The 24,637-nt window shown below is 33.1% G+C and overlaps 3 protein-coding genes across 10 annotated transcripts in view; 2 read left to right on the top strand and 1 right to left on the bottom strand.

Annotated features, from left to right (window-relative positions):
• The window catches only part of LOC132728345 (zinc finger protein 76-like), a 34,739-nt gene extending 32,012 nt beyond the window's left edge, over positions 1-2,727 (top strand). For both annotated transcript variants that reach the window (XM_060714005.1, XM_060714004.1), the window contains exon 16: positions 902-2,727. In XM_060714005.1, coding sequence (XP_060569988.1) covers positions 902-1,105 — 204 coding nt within the window. In that variant the 3' untranslated portion in view covers positions 1,106-2,727. The remainder of the gene's footprint in view (positions 1-901) is intronic.
• Positions 2,728-4,772: 2,045 nt separating this feature from the next.
• LOC132728340 (uncharacterized) lies at positions 4,773-13,114 on the bottom strand. 2 transcript variants are annotated; one of them, XM_060713996.1, is made up of 7 exons: positions 13,080-13,114; positions 12,203-12,316; positions 11,355-11,425; positions 8,790-8,878; positions 7,995-8,095; positions 6,408-7,156; positions 4,773-5,529 (listed from the first exon to the last, which is right to left on the bottom strand). In XM_060713996.1, exons 2-7 carry the CDS (start codon positions 12,251-12,253, stop codon positions 5,439-5,441), a joined length of 1,152 nt encoding a protein of 383 aa, XP_060569979.1. In that variant the 5' UTR covers positions 12,254-12,316; positions 13,080-13,114; the 3' UTR covers positions 4,773-5,438. The 2 variants fall into 2 exon arrangements, with proteins under 2 accessions (XP_060569979.1, XP_060569980.1); XM_060713997.1 differs by lacking the exon at positions 13,080-13,114 and adding an exon at positions 13,019-13,066.
• Positions 13,073-24,006, top strand: LOC132728341 (probable splicing factor, arginine/serine-rich 6). Of its 6 annotated transcripts, none has more exons than XR_009625470.1 (6): positions 13,073-13,149; positions 14,173-14,379; positions 15,030-15,185; positions 15,569-18,100; positions 18,928-18,981; positions 22,862-22,906. XR_009625470.1 is itself a non-coding variant. In XM_060713998.1 (6 exons), exons 2-6 carry the CDS (start codon positions 14,177-14,179, stop codon positions 22,887-22,889), a joined length of 492 nt encoding a protein of 163 aa, XP_060569981.1. In that variant the 5' UTR covers positions 13,073-13,149; positions 14,173-14,176; the 3' UTR covers positions 22,890-24,006. The 6 variants fall into 6 exon arrangements, 3 of the variants coding, with proteins under 3 accessions (XP_060569981.1, XP_060569983.1, XP_060569982.1); XR_009625469.1 differs by having other exon boundaries at positions 18,928-18,992; positions 22,862-22,895; XR_009625471.1 differs by lacking the exon at positions 22,862-22,906 and having other exon boundaries at positions 15,569-16,162; positions 18,050-18,100; positions 18,928-18,992.
• The last annotated feature ends 631 nt before the right edge of the window (positions 24,007-24,637 follow it).

Here is a 24,637-nt window from a genome sequence, read left to right as displayed (position 1 = left end):
ATTGCTATCCAGGTGTCTGTGATCAAGTTCAAGGTCACTGTTACTAAAAATAGAAATTCAGTTTCTGCTCAATAACTTGAGTTTGCTTTGGCCTATTGACACCTAACTTGGTGTATGGATAGCTTATATCAAGAGGCAGCTTGGGATTGCTACCCAGGTGTCTGTTATCAAGGTCAAGGTCACTGTTACTAAAAATAGAAATTCAGTTTCTGCTCAATAACTTGAGTTTGTTTTGGCCTATTGACACCAAACTTGATGAATGGGTAGCTTATATCAAGAGGCAGCTTGGGATTGCTAACCAGGTGTCTGTGATCAAGGTTAATGTATTTAGTTTTCATATTATAACTTGAGTTTGCTTTGACCTTTTGACACCAAACTTGCTGAGTTGCAGCTTTTGATTGCCACTAAGATATCTGGGAGCAAGTTCAAGGTCATTTGCTTACGATAGAATTTTTAGCTTCTACTTAATAACTTCAGTGCTTTTTGACCTATTGATTGCTGTCACATCAAAACTTGGTCGTTGAAAACCTGGTTTTCGTCGCATTGCGGTACTTCTTGTATTAATTTAAAAAGAGATAAAAAGAGGACCGCCAAACTACTTCAGATAATGATGGGTATTTGAATAAAGTGTTGTTGAATAACCAGGGTTGGTCTCTATGCTGAGCTGTTGTATCTTTATTCATATTATTCTGTGTCCTTATTTATTATATATACATGTTTTATAAAGCAAAGGCACCCATGTCTTTCAGAAGTATTCCTAGTTTTTAAGAATGATGTTTGCTTTTTGATAGCTTTTAGTGATTTTCTCTTGTATTAGAGGTGAGATCAGTGTTTTGCAATTTTCTATAGCTTATTATTCTAGCAGGGAATGAATGTATTATACTTGTTGTTTCTTTTTCAGCAAATTGCCAAACACCAATTGGAGAGTGATACTGACCCACAGTCTCTGTTGACAACAACCTTGAACTCTGATGACCTCAATTCTGTACAAACTACTGACAATATTGTTACTATGGTAACGGAAATAACAACAGAATCTGATGTGAAGCATATTCCATCTGTATCTATAGCAACTGCAGATGTTACACATATTGACAATGTATAGTGTTATGTTTGTAAAATGAGTTTATTATTTATCCTTCAAAAGGAAATGGTTTAAAGTTCAGTGAGGAAGTGAATAGTTTCATATTTATAATTCATAGGGAGTGAACAGTTTCAGGTTGAGTATGTCAATGGCAATCAAAAGGAACAGAGTAGAGAAAGCGTCAGAAAAGGGAGGGAAATGGTTTAATGTTAAATTTGTGTTTCAAAGGAAGTGATTAGAAATAAAATAAGCTTGCTACAAATTTAATAATTTAGAAACAAAAAAGAAACCAAATTGTCAGTAATTATCATTAAGGTGGAATAAAGCAGGATGTTATGATAGCCCCACAGGTCCATGTTACAAAGTGCTCTTTTTGTAACTGTTTGGTACAGTATTATTAACGACACTTTATTATAGCATAGCAATTTTTTTTCATGTTAACTTTATACAATTTGGACCAGGTTGTAATGACACCTGTGATAACTGATCGACTACTATTTGTTAGTACATCTTCTAAATCAAAAAGTATTATATATGTATTTTTCTGTGTAATAATTCCCCCACGAAGTTTAATGGAGTTGAGGTTTTGTCGGTCCAATTGTCATCTGGGTCAAATTTATGAATTCTGGACAATATATAGTGCCAGGAATGTGATATTGTAATCAAACTCCATATGAAGAGACCTCATTTGAGATTGCTTTTGAACACTCTATGGTCAAGGTCACTGTAACTAAAAATAGAATAATTGTTTCTGGTCAATCACAACACTGAGGAATGAGATATTGTTATCAAACATGGTATATAGCAAGCTTGTGTGGAGATAAGGCATGGGATTGCCTTTGGGCTTTGAAGGGCAAGGTCACCACTGCGATTAAAAAGAGAAAAAAGGTTTCTGGATGATAGTGAGATAATGTAATCAAACTTAGTATTAAGGAACCTTTTGTAGAGCACTTACTTGAGATTGCTTTTGTACCTAGGATCAAGGTCAATGATACTAAAAATAAAAATGGTTTCTAGTTGATAACTAGAATTAAGAACAAGGTGAAGCAAGATTACTAAAATTTAGTACAAGCCTCTTTTTTATATTCCTCTGTAACCCAATGGTCTTTAATGAAACTATAGATTGTATTTATTTTTCTAACTAAATCTTGCATGATATTGAATAATGGTTTTTCATACATTGTATAGTTAATTTGGCAGATGGGGTTATGAATCACCTCTAGTTTTAATTTTTGCTCAAGCTATAGACTGGAGTAATACTGACAAGGACAAGTGACAAGCCATGTTTTCAAATGGAAGATAATTCTCAAAAGATCTGGTTTTGGGAAACAAGATTAACAGTATGGTATCTCTTCTGTGGCTATAGGGGTAAAAAACCTGTACCATACCCCTACATGGATGTTCAAAGTCTTGCTAACTTTGGTACCTTTGACGATATGTTAGTTATTTGATATTCAAATCCCTTTCACATATAAATTAACTGTTCCAAACCATGGCCATAAGTGAGGCAAGGATTAGCATAAAGTGTATTTTAATGTAATAATGAATAACTTATCACAGTCTTTCTGTTTGCTTTGAAATATTAATCTTACATATTTGTTATCAATGCAAAAAGATTTATTAAAGTCGATTTATTTATTATCTATGTGTTTTCACTTTTCATCATCCCTACCATTTGAATTAGGTTCAAAACCTTACTAGGCAAATCTGAATTCTTTGTTGGGAAGCATGCTTTTGTATGATAGATAATTCTGCCAGTTTGCCTTCTTATGAAAGAAAAAACAACGCTTTTTAGTCATAGCTGGGCATGTAAAGGTTAATTAATTGCAGGCACCCCCTTGTGCTCACAGGTGAGCTTCTGCGATAGCACGATGTTGGTCATGCATTGTCTGTCATCATCCAAAGTTTCTTTGAACAACATCTATTTACCACTTGGACTTTCACCAAATTTTACAGGAATGATCTTTAGGTTGACGCTCTACAGAATTTATCTGATTTAATATTGAGTATGAAATGTAACTCTTAATGCTCCAGTACTTGTAAGTTCAACGAACAGATTCCAGGGTGTGTCAATAAGCCTATAGCTTTCTTATACAATCAGTTTAAAGTTCTATATACACTAAAGTACATACATACCATCCTTATAACAATTATTTATAGCTATTTTTTTACCTCTTTTATATGGAGTAGTGGCGACATTTTGGGATCACTTCTCTGTCGTTTGTCTGGCGGTCCGTCACAAAACTTGTCAGGACTACTCTTCATAAACCAATGGTGCAATTTTATCCAACCTTTACAGAAATGATCAGTACCAAGTCTAGTTGTGCATATCGTCAGCTTTTCTGGGTTCAATGATTTTTGACAGAGTTATGAGCCTTTAATAATTTTCATTTCTAAAGTTTATTCAGACTACTCCTCTTATACCACTAATGCAATTTCATTGACACTTTACTGGATTGATCTGTAGCTCAAGTCCTTGCGCATATTGAATGATTTTTGGCCAGAGTTATGGCCCTTTAATAAGAAAGGTGTTTTTCTGTGTTGCCAGATACACAAAAGCTTGTCTGGACTACATCTCAAAAACTACTGGTGCAATTTCATCCAAACTTTACAGAAATGATCACTTCCATGTCTAGTTGTACATATCGGCTTTTTATGGTTCAATGAAATTTTTTTGACTTATGGCCCTTTAATTATTATTTGTAAGTTTGTCCGGACTACTCCTCTTATACCACTAATGCAATTTCAATGAAAATTTACAGGATTGATTTGCAGGTCAAGTACTTGCCCATAAAACACAGGTTGTCCGCTGGAATGATATAGGCCAAGTTATGGCCCTTGAATGAAAAGGGTGTTAATAAAGTTTGTCCGGACTACTCCTCTTATGCAATTTCAATGAAACTTTACAGGATTGATTGGTAGGTCAAGTACTTGTGCATAATACACAAGTTTTTCACTTGAATGAACTTAAGCTGAGTTATTGCCCTTGTATAAAAATGTGTTTTGCCCTGTTAATGATTTTTGGGTCTCCTGCTACACAGTAGCTGCAACATGCGATTAGTTATCTTGAGGCAACACTGTTATCACTGATGGCCCTTGTTATTGCAATTTAAAACTAAAGAACCTTGACTTGTCAATTTTGACCATATACTCGTCCTTTATTCCAACATTTTTGTACACAGATAGTAAGGAAATATCCAAGATACACCTTGCATTTTCAAAGCAGAATTTTAGTGTCTTTCTTTATAAACTCATAAAGATGAATTATTTCTTGCATGTTTATGAACCTGATATTTGTCCTGGAATCAAGCAATGTCTGTATCCATTGCACTACCCTCCAAAAATGTTAATTTTTTGGGAAGTCTTTAGGCGCGAGTCCATTATATGTGTATAGGTTTGAAGTCACATTAACAATAAACATTTATCACCTAATACATTAAAATTACTTGCCAATCAGCTAAGCTCTTAGCCTCTCTAGAGATTTTATTTTTCACTTTCTGTCACTATGGCAACCAAAGTTCTGCATGTAATGGAATTACTTGAACAATAATAAAACAACTAATCCTTGCAAAGTTTGTCTATCATTGACCCAGTTGTTTGAGAGATGTCAAGGATAAACTTTAATGGACATGTGGGTGATCCTAACAGCTCATCTGGACACTTTTTGATATACAACAAAACACATATGCACACATTTTCCTTTTATTCCTTTTTAATAACATAACAGGTAAATAAGATTGATATAAAAATTTCACAATTACATTGTTGCTAGCAAACAACAAGTGTCATTTATGGCATGAATTTTCATATTAGATATTTAACAACCATTGTCTTAATTGAACTTAAATGTCATCGTCAAGTAAAAAATGTTTTCAGCGTAAAACTCGGAATTTCTGTAACATTATGTATGTTGAATAGAAACTAGAGTTATTTACATTGGATAAATTAAATGGAGACAGTGTGTCTATGTGTAACACTGTGTAAATTATAAGGAGGCTGTGTTTGTAACATTGTAGGACATGCTGAATCAAATCAAATAAATAAAGACTGAATGTGCTTGTTACACCATAATGGTGGCTTTGTTTGTAACATTATTTGCCTTTTAACATATTAAATAGAGGCTATGACCAGAATATCTAGCTCTCAGGGTTACAGCAGTAATGAGGCACTGGGGGAGGGGGGGGGGATAATCCTGTCTAATATGCAAGAAGTTACATTATATAACATGTGGAATGAGAGCTATGTCTGTTTCATTATATCAAATATTAAATGGAGGCTGTGTCTAGCATATGTTAATTGGAGGTTGTCTATATTAAAATGTATCTATGAAGGAATTATTTACAATCAAAAGATTTTATTGTATATCTGGAGGTTCATCATCAGAATCAAATTCAGCATTTTCATCCTTAATCCAAGTTCCTGTCCAATCTTTTTTCCAGCCAGACCTACAAAAGGTTCAAATTGAAGTTTTAAAAGTAAATAAGCATAACTTAAAATCAAACCTTATCTATCAATACTTTTCAGAATTTTTTTATTTGTATCAAAATTTAAATGTTTCTATCAATACCTAGTCATAAATATATTTTCATATTTTCTGTCTTGACAATACTTATAGGTTATTATACATATTACTGTACAATAAGGGAATATATTTGGACGAGTACACAGCTTGCAGTCATATTGGACGAGTCGCTAGATGAGTCCAATATGACTTTTCAAGCTGTGTACGAGTCCAAATATATTCTGTATTGTACAGTAAAATGTATAATAACCTTTTTATAATATATCTTTCGTTTAATTTGAAATATCATCATTATCATCATCACCACCAATATCGAAAACCAGACCAGCATTGTTTAGTACACAAGTACCTAACCTTCTAATATGAAAACAACATCCAATACAGGAATATATTGGACGGTCATGAGGTACAAATGCAGATTGTCGATTGGATTTATAATAAAAATACATAAAAAATGCTCTATCAATACATCAACATAAATCATTTTCTATTTGATGTATCAATCTTTAGACATAAAGTATTTTCTGTCTGATGTATCAATTTTTAGACATAAAACACTTTTTGCCTGTTCTGTCTATACACAGACATAAAATATTTTCTTTATTAATACTTAAGACATAAAATATTTTCTGTCTGATGTAAGAATATTAAGACATAAAATATTTTCTGATCTATCAATACTTAGACACAAACAATTTCTCTATCAATATTTAGACATAAAAATCACACCCTTATCAATGGTTGGACATAAAACATTCTTATTTATAAAAACTTATATCGCATAATTATTATAGACTTTACCCAAGAGCATGTAGGTACTTCTCAGCATGTTCCTTTCCTAAGCTTGTACCACTTGCTGTTTGAACTGTTTTTATTTCAGTATTGCCCCCATTCTGTATTTTTTGAAGTTCCTCAGTACCCTCAGATGATTTATTCACTGGTTCCTCTTTGGACTTCATCTTAAAAGGCACTTTTCCTTTAAAATCTTTATAGAACTCCCATGTTTGAGCAGGTGATACTAATGTCTGGCTTGAAGAGTTGTCGTCTATTTTTTTAATCAGACTTCTTGTCTCTTCTTTGTCTTTCTTTCTAGAGAGATAATATTTATTATTCTGCTCAGCATTTGAATTTCTGACAAATTTACCAACGTTCATAGCATTGACAATAGTGTTTTTCTCCCCATGTTTTACTGATGACTGCTGTTTATGTTGAAATGAAGACCTAAACTTCCTGTCAGCTGCAATATCCGGAGATCCTGAATACCTAGAATTATTTGTAGTACTGGAAGAGGCACTTGTACACACTTGAACAGTTTCTGGGCAATATTTATGTTGTTTTGATGAAAAAGTGTTATTAAACCTGTTTCCAGGTAACTGATTTGCACATGTTGCTACTGTTGGAATAGGTGCTATTGTTGTAGTTGTATTCGACTTGTTCATATTTGATATGTTTAGATCCAGGACAGCCTTTCTTTCATATAGTTTCCTAGGTTTCTTTATTCCAAGAATAGGATTTTTATATTCCTGATGAATTTCAGTTTCTTCAACTACCTGTATATAACAAAAATGCATTTAAGGAAAATAAAGAATTTTTTTAACACATATCTTTATGATAATAAATTATTATACCAGTGGTAGTCCATGCTTTTTCCATGTATTGGGGTCTTGTGTTGGAACTGACTGGTTTATTTCAATAACTTTTACTTACATGTTTATAAATTAGAACTGTTTTTGTTAAAAATGCCTTACATGAAGCTGTTTTCAAAAATTGCAATGTTTTTTTCTCTGTAAAAATTTTTTTGCCTGATAACTTACAATGTTATATAAAGGTAATATTTTCTTAATAATAGTTTCTTAACTGATACACTGCTGAAACCTTGTATCCGTAAGTAGTTAGTCTTTGCCACCAGTATAGAGTTTTTCCAACCTACACAACTATGCAGTATGACAAGGCTCTAACCTGCTGACATAGTGACTATAAATTTTCATCTTTATATCCCGCAAGTTGATAATAGACAGTTCTAAATGGAAGTAGGGCTAGTCCAGGTAAAAAATTAAGCATGTTTACAGTTAACCAAGACAAGCACTTTGTATGACTTCCTGTTACTTTTTTTTACCTTATAAGGAACTGGTCCGGGGTTTACCCAATTGAAAAATATTTTGAGTAATGAAAAAAAGGTTTTAATTGAAAAACATAAGTCCTAAGAAAATGTAAACCTTGAATTACAATTATCAACATTTTTGGGAAATTAGATTATTTTTTAGCTATTTGTGTTTCTTTATTGAACCCTATAAAATTCTTATACATCAGTCACATTTTATTTCAAATTCCTCTTTAACAGTCCACTTTTAAGTTGAATACTAGTAAATTATATGGATTTATATTTACTTGTTTTGTGACTGCGTTCCCATCTCTCACCATTTGTTCATGTTTTCTTTTCTCAATCAAATCATCTAGCTCTTGTTTTTGCTGTGCTGCATATTCTATACCTGTATATATTGTTGAAACAAAGTTTAGTTAGACTAGAATTAATAGAACTCACAAATACACCTACTTTTTTATACCTTTCCCCACAATGCCAAACCAATCATCACCCTTCATTTAGCACATCGTTTTTAGCATACATGTACATTTTGTATTTGAATTTAACGTTTTCCTTGATCAATGTTATGCACATATTTTAGCTGTCTTCTCAAAAACAAGATATTCTTCAACTTCACTTGACATAGCTTGTCATAAGAGCTGCTAGATACTGTCATACCAATGGTCTGGATTATTCAACAGCCTTAAAATTCCGGGATTTTTTACAAAGGGAAATAATTTAAAACAAATCAATTTTTGATATACAGTAATTGACTAGTGACCAACTAATATAGTTCCGAAGCCATGATTGTGTGAAGTTTCAAGTGAATATCTTCAGTGGTTGATTTTTTGGGGATTGGGTTTTTACATATCACTAACACATGAACGGATCCAAAGTCCCAAGTGGGATTTAAACCAACAGTTGTGAGATGCAAGTGGTTTGAAGTTTGACTTTAACCACTCGGCCGTAATGATGCCCCTATTCAGTGGTTGAAGAGATACCAAGTTGCACATAAAACTTTAAACAGTGTTTTGTCAACAAAGCTGATGTAGGATGACCCCACTTTCTTAGAATAGTTGTTAATTGAAGTAACTACTTACTGTACAAGTGTTTCTTGCCTTGTTTATGTACATAAAACATGTTGAGAGTGTCAAATATAGGCTGACTGGAACACATCTTGCACTTATACCTGATAAAGAAATATGGGATTATGAAAACTTCAAAATATAGAAACTAGAAGTTTACTTGTGAATCATATTTTTTAAATTTTGAATGATGTATTTGACAAAATAAACAGCTATAACTCTAGAACTGGATTTATAACAGGTTATATGGTCCAATATAAAAGATTGGAGCTTCTATGCAATGTTTATATAGCAAACAATCATTTAACTAGAACTCCGCGAGTCGGATGTGTCGCCTTGTGAACAATGTAGTTTAGGGGAAATGGCCAGGACAAAAATGAAATATGAAAAATAACAAAGGGCAATAACTAAAAAAATAATAAGTGCAGAGCAGAAGTTTCTTTACACTGCACTTCTTATCAATAAGATCTATCATTCTATGATGTTTCAAGTCCATAGCTTTCATACTTGAGGAGAAATGACCAGGACAAAAATAAAGTAAGACTAGAACTGTGTCCAAAGGACACGGATTCCCCCACTGACAACATTTATATGGTATATAGTGAAAAAATCAACAAAGGGCCATAATTCTGTTAAATTTGGTCGCAGCAAAAATTCCTTCCTTTACTACCATCTACACATTAAGGTTGTTCATCCCTGGAAGTTTAAGCAAAATCTGCCATCCGGTTTAAGAGGAGTTGCGTTAACAACATTTCTATATAGTACATGTATATAGTGAAAAAATCAACAAAGGGCCATAATTCTATTAAATTTGAGCGCAGCAAAAATTCCTTCTTTTACTACCATCTACACATTAAGGTTGTTCATCCCTGGAAGTTTAAGCAAAATCTGCCATCCGGTTTAAGAGGAGTTGCGTTCACAAAATTTCTATATAGTATATAGTGAAAAAATCAACAAAGGGCCATAATTCTGTTAAATTTGGTCACAGCAAAAATTCCTTCCTTCACTACCATCTACACATTAAGGTTGTTCATCCCTGGAAGTTTAAGCAAAATCTGCCATCCGGTTTAAGAGGAGTTGCGTTCACAAAATTTCTATATGGTATATAGTGAAAAAATCAACAAAGGGCCATAATTCTGTTAAATTTGGTCGCAGCAAAAATTCCTTCCTTTACTGCCATCTACACATTAAGGTTGTTCATCCCTGGAAGTTTAAGCAAAATCTGCCATCCGGTTTAAGAGGAGTTGCGTTCACAAGATTTCGGGACGTACGGACAGACGGACGGACGTACATACGGACGGACGGACAGACGGACGGACAAGTGCAACACTATATGCTCCCACTCTGTGGGGGCATAAAAATCAACAAAGGGCAATAACTCAAAAATAAGAAATGCAGAGTATCAGTTCTTATGCACTGCACTTCTTTTTAATGAGATCTATCATCCTATGAAGTTTCAAGTCCATAACTTTTATACTTTCAGAGAAATGGCCTGGAAAAAAATTAAGTATGAAAATTAACAAAGGGCCATAACTCAAAAATTAAGAAATGCAGAGTACCGATTCTTGTGCACTGCACTTCTTAATAATGAGATCTATCATCCTATGAAGTTTCAAGTCCATAGCTTTTATACTTAAGGAGAAATGGCCCGGACAAAATTAAAGTATGAAAATAAACAAAGGGCAATTACTCAAAAAATAAGAAATGCAGAGTACCCATTCTTGTGCACTGCACTTCTTAATAATGAGATCTATCATCCTATGAAGTTTCAAGTCCATGGCTTTTATACATTAGGAGAAATGGCCCGGACAAAAATAAAGTATGAAAATTAACAAAGGGCAATAACTCAAAAATTAGGAAGTGCAGAGTACTGGTTCTTGTGCACTGCACTTCTTAATAATGAGATCTATCATCCTATGAAGTTTCAAGTCCATAGCTTTTTTAGTTGAAGAGAAATGGCCCGGACAAAATTAAAGTATGAAAATTAACAAAGGGCAATAACTCAAAAAATAAGAACTGCAGAGTACCGGTCCTTGTGCACTGCACTTTGGGTTATTGAAAGAAGCATGCATACCAAGTTTGAAGTCATTCAGACTTATAGTGACTGAGTTATGCTCCGGACAAGCTTTAGGGGATGCCGACAACGACGCCGACACGGACGCCACCGACACCGCCGACAAAAGTAACCCCTATATGTCACCTTTTCAAGGCGACACAAAAATGACCATATAACAAACTGCAAGTCTTTAATATGCAGCAGCTGTGTTTATGACAATAATAATTGTCCAATGAGAATCACCTTTACAGAATGCTAAGTAATATTATATATTAGTGTATATTGCATGTAACATAATGTATGAAATCTAATATATATGGTAAACTTGTGTTTGTAACAGAAAAATTAATTATGCATTTAATAAGTACAACAAAATATGACCCCCCCCCCCCCCCCCCCCCCCCCAAAAAAAAAAAAAAAAAAATCCCTTGAATAATATTGACAACTGGGCTGGTTCAATTCCATTTCTGGATGTTCTGACTGGTTATGAACTTGAGTTTTAAAGACTATAATATTTTACGTACTTTCCATTGCTCAGTCTAGTCACTTCCTCTTCCTGTATGTCCTCAAACAATAAATCTGCCACTCGCCTCTTCTACAATGTAAATCTATAAACATGTATATGCCTCATTATCAAGCTAAAATAAGTATGTCTTAATCCTTAAAGGCACATTAATACATTTTAACTTCTATTGAAAGGGCAAACATTCTAATTTTTTCTGTAATTATCTATTTACAGCATGTTACTTAGATGCTAAATATTACCTGATGAATGAAACGCTGAATGTGCAATTTGCCAAAAGTGGTATTTTGTCTTCCATTGAAAATACTACATCACTATAATTTTTTTAGTGACAAAAGAGCAACAAGCAGCAAAAGATTGTTCATCTAATTGACCGAAGCAGAAAGCTGAGTTACATTCAATGTTTGGAGCTGACTGGGAGGTCACTATAATGCTTAGTACATGTCGTCTGAGGTACTTTGTGCAGTTCATTATACTATACCTTCTTTATTTATATCAATGTCAGCAGGCCTTTAAATAATAAAATATTCGCAATGATGTCAGTGATCTGACAATAAAGTAAAGTGACTACTTGAGCTGGCAGTATTTTCTTTTTGTCAGATCTCCAACCTTAAGATACATGTAGCCTCTGCTTTGTGCTTTGCATTTTTAAATTGAATTGAAATTCAAAATTTTATAAAATGTGTGGTTAAAGGGAAACAAACAGAGCCCTCACAGACAAAAACCCTCCTGTCCAAAAATGACAGGGCGGACAAAAGCCCTCTTGCAGCAAATACATATATGTATGTTGAATAATATGTATCTCTGAATTAATTTTTCAACTATGAAAAAAAATCATAACAATCTTACCCTTTGATTGTCTAAGGCACCCTTATCATTTCCATCTCTCTTGAATGACATCTTCCCTCTAACAGTATGGAAACTTAACTAAATATTTGATATGTTTATCCACTGTCAAACATTCTGAAAGTAAAAGCTGAAAATTATACAGGACGGATTTCAATACTTCTTTTACAATAATATGCAATGCACTACTTACATTCAGGGCTTAACTGTAACAAAATATATTTGTGTATACACATCTAAATGATTTAGGTTAACAGAAAATTAATTTGATTCTAAAAACCACCACATATCACTATGAAAATTAGCAGGCAAGACCTTTGACTTCGGCAAAAAATAATCTGATAATTATATTATGGATTGAGACATTGTGCTATTTATGTGTATGGGTCCATTTTGACCCGGAACAAAAATATCTCAGAATCTAGCTTTGGCACGTGAAAATATACTGACAATTTTGGGTTGGGCAATCGTCTTGCACAGTTTAACTGTTGAAGGCTGTACGCTTATCGGCTTAAGTGGTTCAGATTGGATTTTGAAGTTTTGTTGCTGGAATCCTAGTGTTTGGATTTCTTTTTAATGATATTGTCAATCCGAGAGTACAAGTGCTTGATTTTCTGACCAAGGAATTACGCATACTCTGCCTGTGGTAAGAATAGGTAAGGATGCCACTGATGGTAGCATGGAGCTAAATATAAGATATATCTGTGATGGTTTTGGTATTTAATTTTCTTGTTTTGTAATCTTAATCACCTGCAAATTATGTTCAATTCACACAAACAAATATTTGAACAGTTCAAGTAACAACAAAGTAATGAATACCTTATTCTATGTGTATAAATATAAATAGTAAAATGTATAAAATTTGAGTTAACGAACTTACAGTATCTACCTATTCTCACGACGTACAGATACCACAGCTACACCGGACACGGAGGCGAACAATAAAATTGGTAAAAAAATATTGGTAAAATGTGCTTTTCTACAAAGTGCTCGTAATATTTCAAATATAACTATCTGTAAGAACAATGATGAGTGGTTTAACAATAGTTTTATTCTGTGGATGTGTTGTTCTATTCTCTTATCATTCCTATTTTTATGTTTTTATTTTTACCTTCGGTTTCGTACCCGCACTATCTCGTACGATAATTTATAAATTTGTTTTATTTGATGATTATTTCAATATTTAACAAAGAAAATGGTTAACATTATTATAATAATATGAAATTAGGCAAAGCCTATGGACGGGGAAGTCGTTAAAAATTCCTTTCATTCTTTCCGTTTTAAAGGTGTCATTCGGTATTACATGTACCGCTTCCGTTTTCATTCGGAACACTCGGCGATTAACATTTATCCGAAAAGTGGAGATTTGTTCCGTTATCGGAATACCCCGCCATTTATCATTGAGTTACATTGTAAATGGCGGCGCCCGACTAGAACTGACACTGAAAATTTCTTTGATAGGTATAGAATTTTATATATTTTTTAATTGTTTTTTATGTGATTTTCTTTTAAATATACACGTGTAGTCTATAGCCGGGCAAGCCAAAGCCCGGACCCGCTTCGCGGGCCCGGTCTTTGACTTCCCCGTATGAATAAGGCAAATCTCAAAGCGAGCTTGATTTACTTTAACCATGTATGATAAGGGTAGGGTGTCTCTTTGACCCTTGAAATGACTCTTTGATCCTTCAAATTTCCAAAAGCCCTAATTTGACCCTCAGGATTTTAACTGGAGGTTCAATTTTTGTTAAAATCATGGGGATTTGACCTTATAGTCGGTAAAACTTAGTCAAAATGACCCTCAGGATTTCATGACTAGTGAACACCATGTATGATGAAATAGTCATGATAGTTTTGACGAAACCATCACTATCTAGCAGTTACTTGCATTACCGTAAAGCTGGCTTCGTGATCAGGACCTTTTGGCCAGCTCTTCGAGCTCCCTATTTAAAGTCTGATGAACTATATATTTGCAGCATAATGTCTCGGGGTTCTAACAGCGATTGTAAGGTGTATGTAGGAGACCTTGGTGATGGTGCAGCTAAACAGGAACTAGAGGAAGTATTCCAGAGGTATGGACCTCTGAGAAATGTATGGGTAGCAAGAAATCCACCTGGATTTGCATTTGTTGAGTTTGAAGATCCAAGAGATGTAGATGATGCTTGTAAAGCCTTGGATGGCGCGTAAGTATACTCTGATACTTTCAAATTAATATTTAATGTATAACTTTTATCATTAACACAATTTGCACAATGAATGTTTAATTAGTAACTTTGTAAAACTTATCAGTATAACTATTTTACTGAAATCTGAATGACATAGGACAGTTTTTCACAACCACCACAATGTAGAATGTACATGTAATTTTTATTGAAATTGAGTGTGTTAAACTCGAGGCTCAACTGATGAAATACATACCACAATACAATGCTCATGTTAAGTTATAAAGCATAGTTTACATAGATCTGCTTTTAAAACAGACATTGGATTTTTAAACGACAATTTTACAACTTATTTTATAGACATTATTTGGAAAATAAAAAATTTCCATTTAATACACAATTTCTGTCACTTGTAAAGTCTTTTTCTTGACAGATTATTAGAGAGTAAAAAACATTTTTGTTGACAAATACCTTCCTTGATCAGTGGTCCTCACTGACTCACTGTACAGTATTGTAAATTATTTTATAAGTAGTATGTGTTTAAAAATTTGCATTACATTGTCTTATTGCAATTTGCACGGTGTTAACTTTGATGAAGGTAAATTAAAATACAGAATTTATTTTGTGATAACTGTAACTTGTAAGGATATTAAGATTTTTTTTTCCTACAGGAGGATTAATGGTAGACGAGTGAGAGTTGAACCATCAAATGGTAAAACTCGCTGGGGTCGTGGTGGTCCACCTAGACGTGGTGGTGGCCGTGGTGGTGGCGGTTGGGGTGGTGGTGGTGGTGGAGGTGGTCGTCGAGGATTCAGAGGCAGGTCAAGGTAAGAACAAAGTTCCATTTTATGTGTATGTTTGGTGAATCATTTCCTCATTTAGATTGAAAGAAAATGCTTTTTAATGGAGTTTTGTAAGAAACGTTTTGAAAATTGTTTCGTTTCGTTATTGTTTACTGTACATATGTTAGCCATAAAGTATGTTGTCAGAGTATTGTTTGCTATTATTTATCGAAATTATTTTACTTTAAAGAGCATTTTCAATATAAGCAAGACATACCAATGAAAAATGAAACAATTTTGGATCGTCTTTTATTAGTTGTTTGTGTTGTGATATATCCAACTTCTTGGACATTTTGTGACTTTCATTAATTATTATTGTGAATTGTATGAATATTAATAATCATTTATATTCATATTTTGTTGGATAGGGTCAGATATGCTGCTGATTGTTTACATGCTTCATAAAATCCCCAATTATCTTCGGTGCAAAGTCTCTCCGGTATAGCCAACACATGAAGAGCTGTATACATCCCTCGCCTCGTCTCGTCTCGACCTCTTCACCAAAAGTCAACTTACTTTTAGGTCTCTCATAGACTACACTACACAATTAGTCGTCTAGTGGATGGAAAAGGCAAATGCTCTTGTTTGCCATAATTTATCATGCTTATCGTGGTTGATCGACAAATCTTCGGCGCCCCTACATAATCAACAACTCTTCAAGAAAATAATCTCGCCTCTTCACATAAAAGTTAAATGTGGCTAGCTCCGTCGTTGGACTTCAAATTGCTTAAGATTACAACGATTTGTCAATTATGAACTGTATAGTTCTATTTGTACCATCCAGAAAATTTAAATAATGGGCACCTATTCAAAAATGTCGCCTTCATCTTGTACCAATTTAAGTCGTCAAGATTGCATTCAGCCTCTCTCATTTCTACGATGTTTGTTGCACCCTCCTGTAAATCCCTTCTTCGATGTTATCTCGACTTGTTATCATTATGTAAATATAACACACTGCAAAGGTAAACATATTGTAACAAATGTATGACAGGATTGGTTTTAATTTGACACTGCTTTCTTTTCAATTTAAAGTAGATAAAAAGAAGGATAAAATACACAATATGATTATTTTCATAAAAAGATTTAGCTCTTAGCCTGTTGAATGACTAAAATGGATTTGTCAAATTTTTATTTTTGAAACTCCTGATCCGTGTCAATTTTTGGAATTTCAAGATGAAAAATTAAAGTTAATTCTCCAAAGTCTGGCCAACTGTATGGATGTGGCGGTTGGCCTGGCTCTTTATGAGTGATAAGACTATTAAGGCAAATCAGGATTCAATTTCAGCAGGGTAATAGTTAAAGTAGTCTGCAATATTTCATTTTTAAAGTTGCATGCCTCCTGATTACTAAAAATGAGTATTTCAAAATACAGAATTCAAGAAAAATACATGTGTATCAATAGTGTATATTTTGTATAAATAGTCACCACCAGGTTCTTTTTACATATTTTAAATGTCACAGACTCCACCCTCTACAAATTTCCACAGCATTATGTTAAGAATAAGAGATATTCCTGCATATTTTAAGTGTAATTGGTAATTTCTATTTCTTATTATTTAGATCACTTTATATGTGCACAATTTAAAACAATATGTTAAGTTTTCTAAGAATCCGGATGCATGCTGCTTTAATAATTGGATTCCCTTAAAGTTTTTGATTTCTGTTATTCTTTTGTAATATCACTTTTGGTATTGAGAAAGTACAGGTACAGTTTACTCATATGATCATTTCAGTCTATCAGTAGAACAGTAACCTGACCTAGTATGATGTGAAGAATAAGTAAATGTTAACTGCAAAATATTGTTGTAAAATGTAGCATTAGATTTCATTAAATTTACAAATAAAACATAACGACATCACAGTGACGCCATCACCTTAGTGCTGTAATTGGTTAACTACTTATGTAATTTAATGGGAGTAAACACATTATTGCACTAAGGTGACCACACATAATTATCACAAGTTTAAACTGAAATCTGACCCTGCTGATTTTCATTGATTTGAATTTGGAACGGTCCATATGAAGTTTCTGGGATTTTAGTTATTAAAACAAGAGAAATTGATGAGTCATCATTAAAATGTAGGCTCAAACTAAACATAGTAGCAGACTGAACATCATAAGTTACTTATTGTTTATCACTGTAAGAATTACGTTTGGTTGACTTTGAAGCAATATTGCAAGTATATGTAGATGCTATCTTGATTTTGAGGTCAAAGGTCATGGACACTGACGCTGTAAAAAAAATCTTATCAATAACTTGAGAAGAAATCACCCAAAGGTTATGAAACTTACATTGCCCAGGGGCTGTAGGATACCCCTAGTTGTTTAAAGATCATTAAGTAAAGGTCACATGTGTAATACTTTAATCAAGAACAAGAGTTTCCTAATCATACATTTTGTGAAACTGATTATAAAAAAATAGTAAAATTACATGTATACATATAAACTTATTAATATAAACCAATCTCATCAAAATCATATTCTAACTACCCTTCACCTTCACTTTGTTGCGAAGAGTAACAGAGCGAAAACGGTGATCTGATTTTAATGAGATTGTAATATAAACTTGACTTTAATAAAATATTTATAAGTATGCCATTGTGACACAAAATGAAGTAGAGGCACAAATGTCCTATAGGCACATTTCTAGTAAAACAAAATATTAGAAAGAATTAGGAATTTGATTAATTATTCATTTATTGTAAGGCAGTCTTTCAAAAAGGTTTGACAGGACATAGAAACATTATTTACATCTCTACATGTTCATATCATCATTTAATATTGTCATCATTTTGATTTATATAGAGCGTCCGTTTCATGATAAAAATTTTGCTTGCTATGGTTACAGGTCAAGGTCACCCAGAAGAAGGTCACCATCACCAAGGAGATACAGGAGCAGGTATGGTCAATTTAAACTTAATGGTGGAATTCTTTTGCAATTTAATCTTCTGACAAAAATGAAATTGTATTACATGTAAGGAAGAGTAGCACAAGTTCCATTCCTTGTGATTAAATTTGAAAATGTCCGGTTATGTTTCAAAAATCAGTCAGAATTCCACTTTTGCTTAGAAAATAATAAGTGAAGGTGCATTTTAATATGTATTAATCACCAGTTATAGTAAGGATATTGCTGTGTTAATGAATATTAATGGGCACAAACATACAGAGTCTGCATTTCTTTTACTTATTGTTAAAACATTGTCTCATTGTGATCTGCCTGTGTTAAAATATTTGGTATTTTGAACCAGTTTTTCTTACATATACACAACTTTCCCCAAGGTTAACTAAACAGTTGATTTTTAGAATTTTCAAATAAATATAGCAGATTTCTTTGTTGCAATAAATGAAATGGCTACGAGTCATTGTCATCTATGTATCACAAATAGAGCTACAATAATAATATATACTGAGAATAACTTTTTTTTATTGAATCTTGATGTGCAGAAACATAAATTTAGATGAATTATCCTCCACAATTTAAGTATGAAACTCTTTTTTTCTCTTGTCATTTGTTATTGAACTTGTCTAGCTTCAAACTTTGAAATTTTCTAGTATGAAATTGAGGCAAACTTGGATGAAAATTTGAAATTTGTGACATGTCAGCCAACAGTATATTGCCTTGCCAGGCTGCTGTGATGTGCAAGCAGGTACGGCTTTATATTGGTGGCAGAGGCAGATCTTCCAAATTCCAACAGATTAATGGTTAATTATGGTGTTTATTTTCAGGTCCAGATCTCCAGTTCGTAAGCATCAATCAGCATCAAAATCCCCAGAAAGGAGGTAAGACTAATGTAAGAAAATACGTATTTACTATTAATCTTTAAAATATATAGGTCATAGATAAATCATTTAAAGATACATGTATGATGATTGTTTGGAAAAGAAGTCAAAGATAAACTAATTTATTTTTCTGAAATCAAAAAAATCCATACCACTGATGTTTCATTTTAGTTTTAGAATTACTTAAGTATTTGCACTGTATTTTAGCTCAGAGTTGAGGTTTTGTGATGACTGTGTGTCCATCGTCTGTCATTATCTACAGTTTCTTTAAACAACATCTCCTTAACCACTAGGTCGATTTTGATCAAAATTTATAGGAACGATCTTTAGGTGACACATATATTAAATGGTTCGAGTTTGATGCATAAGTAGGTCACAGGAGCTAAGCATATACTTAAATAGAAACTTAATGCCACTAGCTTAGATTATATGCATGTAACATCACTTTGTGGTCCTCTGCAAAAGTTATATAAATTATGCCCTAAAATTGGCACTGCCCCAGCGGTCACATAGTTTAGATAGACTTGTAAATGGATAATACAATTCAGTTTTCTTGTGTGAATACACAATGTCCAAAGCTTAGATATTTGCCTTATTAGCATCTACAAAAGTTTTCAAAGTCATGTCCTTGCCATGGGTTCAAAATTGGCCCTGGCTAGTGGGTCACATTTTTAATAAGGAACTTGTAAAGGAAAAAAGATGCATTATGGTTAGAGTTTAGATGTTTGGTATTTAACTTTGCGTAGTGGATATATACAAAAATTATATGTCATATCCCAAGGATCAATAATGGCTCTGCCCTTGAGTCACTTGATTTAAAAAGACTTTCGTTGTAAAAACTGTTTTAAAAATTTTCTTTTTGAAAATCACGTCACTGGGGTCACTTAGTTTATATAACATTTAAGTCGTGTGAAATTACAATCCCAAGAGCATTGGATATATTTGTCATGTAGCATTTCGTACCAGCCATCTCCTAATGCTTAAAAAAATTATTTAACTTGGGTTAAGAAATGACAAACCCAATGAGTCCTTTTTACTGACTTAAGCATTGAAGAATTAAAAAACTGTGACCTTTTATAACAATGTATCTCTTGTCAGTGATCCCAGGCTATCATGACCTTCTTGTAAAGTATATGATATTTTTGTGAAATAAGTTGTTGTTTTTTATTCTGACACTAAACATTATTAGATGGAGAGAGTATTGTACTTTATGTACATGTAAATACAGATACTGTGAGTTAGACTACTTTATTGTGACATGTTGGTCTTCATATTGTACTCAATATTCTGTCAAAGTTGTGTAGACATTTATTGTTAGGTATATCATAAAACATTGTAGGAAAAATAGTTGTTGATCCAGAACACTGAAAATTTTGGTTTTTCAAGCTAAACCCTCTGGCATAAAAACACATTTAACAATTATTACTTCATGGTGTACTACCCATCACAGTATTATTAGTCAACCTGTTGAGCTGATTTTTGGAGTTGTAACTGTAAAAGTTTAATTATATCCTGGGATCAGCTGGGAAAATCTGAAATGTTCATAATTCTGGAGTAAGTTTATACACTTAAGTTTATTCATTATGCTTAACATTTATCTGGCTAAAATTGTGTGATGGCGTTATTTGCTCACCTGTCACAAAGTGACAGGGTGAGCTTTTGGGATCGCTTTTCGTCCGGCGTCCGGCCGTCGTCCGTCCGTCCGTAAACTTTTGCTTTAAATGACATCTCCTCATAAACCACTGAGCCAGTTTCATCCAAACTTCACAGGAATGTTCCTTTGGTGGTCACCTTTAAAAATTGTTCAAAGAATTTTATTCCATGCAGAACTCTGGTTGCCATGGCAACCAAAAGAAAAAACTCTAAATATCTTCTTTTAAAAAAACATAAGAGCTAAAGCTTAGATATTTGGCATGAAACATCTTCTAGTGAGTGTCTACCAAGTTTGTTCAAATAAAAGCCCTGGGGTCAAAATTGGCCCCGCCCGGGGGGGTCATTGATTTTCCCTATATGCATATAGTAAAAACTTAAAAAATCTTCTTTTAAAGAACCCAAAGAGCTAGAGCTAAGATATTTAGCATGAAACATGTTCTAATGGGTGTCTACCAAGTTTGTTCAAATAAAAGCCCTGTGGTCAAAATTGGCCCCGCCCCTGGGGGTCATTGATTTTCCCTATATACATATAGTAAAAACTTAAAAAATCTTCTTTTAAAGAACCCAAAGAGCTAGAGCTAAGATATTTAGCATGAAACATGTTCTAATGGGTGTCTACCAAGTATGTTCAAATAAAAGCCCTGGGGTCAAAACTGGCCCCGCCAGGGGGGGGTGGTCATTGATTTTCCTTATATGTGTATAGCAAAAACTTAAAAATCTTCTTTGGAAGAACCCAAATAGCTAGAGTTTAGATATTAAGCATGAAACATCTTTAAGTAAATATCTACAAAGTGTGTTAAAATAAACGCCCGGGGGTCAAAACTGGCCCTGCCCTAGGGGTGTCATTGTTTTTAACTATATGTGTATAGTAAAAACTTTAAAAATCTTCTTTTAAAAAAGCCAATGAGCTAGAACTTAGATGTTTAGCATGAAACATCTTCTTATGGGTGTCTACCAAGTCTGTTCAAGTAAACAAATAAAAGCCCTTGGGTAAAAATTGGCCCGGGGGAGGGGGGGGGGCCTATATACAGGTGAGCGACCTCAGGGCCATCATGGCCCTCTTGTCCTAAATTTAGAACTTTTCAGTGAGGGATATTGATATTAGACCGCAAAAAATGATCGGCCAACAATATAAAATAGAGAAAAAGGACGCCCAAAATAACAAAATTGAAAATGATGCAGACAAAATTAAAAATATTGCAGACTCGGTTAGACTGTTATATAGACACTGTAATGAGAAGGCTGGTTTATGCTTTGTTACCATTATCATTTTAAGAGTTACCCTATATTTATTACAATACACTGGTACTTAGGGGTCTGTCACACAATAGCGTACAACTTTAACAAATTGGTTATGCTCACTTACGCCAATTTTCATTACCTTATGCTTCACCCGAATGTTTGACATTTTTTAGCCTATTAATTTTGATTTCTCAAACAAACTTTCAATTGGATGTACATTGCGTCGTCTTTGTGGTGCTCTTGTTGGTATGAAAACCCATTTGAAAAATAAACATGAACAGTTCTAAATTTAAAACAGGATAAGCCCAGAATACAATTTTGGAACATTGTTTATGTTACTGGATAATACAGGTGAAATCAGGAATTGTTGTACTTTTAGCCTTAATTCTCACTTAATGCTTTGATTACATTCAGCACATGTATTTTATATGTTTTATATAATAGCATAATTATTGTTGAACAGTTGTTACATTTTTTAGTCAAAGAACACTTAAAAAGATAATTCTTATACATTTGTATATCATTTATTAAATATTTAGCATTTTAATTTTATATTAGCAATGAAATTATAAGGATATTCGAAATTAAATGTATTTTAATCATCCAGTCCAATGATTACTTTATTAAATTATACCTGTATGTAAATGCATGGAAAAAAACTGGTAGACTTGAAAGGTTTTGTAATTTAACACTTTACCATCCTACTATATATGTATACATTGTATATGAATTACTGTTAAAGATGTTATTACTTTTTGGCTATCCTTTCATTATTTTCGTAGAAAAATTATATAATTATGAATTTCTTTCCAACTATAAATATCATTCAATTATTTTGTAGTTCCTTTCTATCCACCCAAACAGCTTCCTTTGATAAGCATATATAGCCTCATTTGTCATAATATTTGCAATTCATTATGTGTCCATATCTTTGTAGGAATCACTAGAACCAGACAAAAGTTAACAAATTATTTATTTGTTTCAGAAGCACTGGTAGAAGAGAATGGGACTAGATATTTCACATTGGATCTGCATTCTCAACTACAGTTCTACACCTTATATAATATGAAGTGATTCATTGGATGTCATAATGTTGTCATATTGTTACACCATCCAATATATGATGTAATATTCCACGGATAATCATGATGTCATCTAAAGTCATAGATACTTTTTGAAATTTTTGTTGTCATCTGATCTCTTATATTGTATTTTATAATAAAGCCGCGTCACAACAAAACCAACGACCAGCATGGATCCAGACCAGCCTGCGCATCCGCGCAGTCTGATCAGGATCCATGCTGTTCGCTATCAGTTTCTCTACTTGTTAAAAGGTTTAAAAGCGAACAGCATGGATCCTGATCAGACTGCGCAGTAGCGCAGGCTGGTCTGGATCCATACTGGTCGCAAACCCATTATGTTGGTTTTGTCGTGACAAGGCTCATATATTATCTTTTATGTTGTTTGACAGCATATTGCTGAAACTGTGAAATAATTTATGTCATAATTGATTACAGATTTTCTTCATGTAATGGACTCAGTATTAAATTCCATTTTTTTTCTTGAGATATTTAATGTGCGTATCTGACTAGCAATTAAAAAAAATGTTTTATTTACTTATACATGTAGTGATTAAAACCAGTTTCTAGAAACTGAAACAAATTTCAATTTAACAGAACAGATTGTCACCTTAGTGCAGTAAAGGGTTTACTCCTTATATTATTCAATAGGAGTTAACCTGTTACTGCTTAAGGTGACAAGATATACTTTCAAATGGTACATAAATTCAATGGCAGGCAGAATTTTGTTAAAGTGATAGTGATTTCTATTTCTTTAAATATTACATTGTAGTTTTGTAGAATTTGAAATTCAACAATTATTATTTTAAAGTGTTTGCCTTTTACCTGCATTTGTATTACAAATTGAGGACAAATTGCATCACTGCCAGGGGAATATGTTGTTGTATAGTAGTGATATTGGGAGAAGATGTTTAAGTAAGTGGGGGTAAGCTCAGTAGTAAGATCTGTGGAAAAGTATTACCAGGGTGTAGAGTATGTGTCTAAGTCAGGATGTACATTCTTTTTACCTTGTGACATTTTAAATGTTAAAGGCCCATTATACCCCAGAAATGTTTTTATTTTAATTTCTATAAAACTTTTTGTTTTTGGTGTACTTCTATAGTTTCAAAAAAAGTTAACATATTTTTCTTCTTTTGCTTTTTGACAATTAGTACTGCTTCAGTGAATTAGTATTTTGTATGGAAGTCAAGTTACTACTTTGTTTACTTTGGCTACTTTTCGACAAATAATTTCACTATAGCACTACTTACTTCAGGTAACAAACATCTTACATGCTTGTAAGTTATTATTTAAACCATATAAAACTCAGCTTTGTCCTTTTGGAAGAAGTAAAAATTTATTCATTTCTGAAGCATAATGTGCCTTTAAAATGTTTTACCAATGTTGTTACTTTGTTTTAAAAAGAATCTAAAATTGTCTGAACTAGTCGAGGTATATATGATCATTTAATGGTTATTCCATCAGAACATTATGAAGTTCATTCATTACTTTTGCCAAAAATTCTGAAAAAGACAAGAATTTTATTTTACATTTATCAGATTTGACAAGCTTTTCCTTTTACATGTTTTGTGTAGTGAACACAAAAATTGTATTATTTCATGTTTCTAATTTATTTTTATTTACCTTTTTTCATAGTGTGTATACTTACATTTGAACTGTGTTCAAAATGCTGTTTTTATGCA

Source organism: Ruditapes philippinarum, unplaced genomic scaffold (genome assembly GCF_026571515.1).
Source record: "Ruditapes philippinarum isolate M1 unplaced genomic scaffold, ASM2657151v2 ctg1462_1_1_1_1, whole genome shotgun sequence".
Lineage (NCBI taxonomy): Eukaryota > Metazoa > Mollusca > Bivalvia > Venerida > Veneridae > Ruditapes > Ruditapes philippinarum.
The sequence above is the reverse complement of the archived record's forward strand: the minus strand, read 5'-3'. Positions and strand labels throughout refer to the sequence as shown.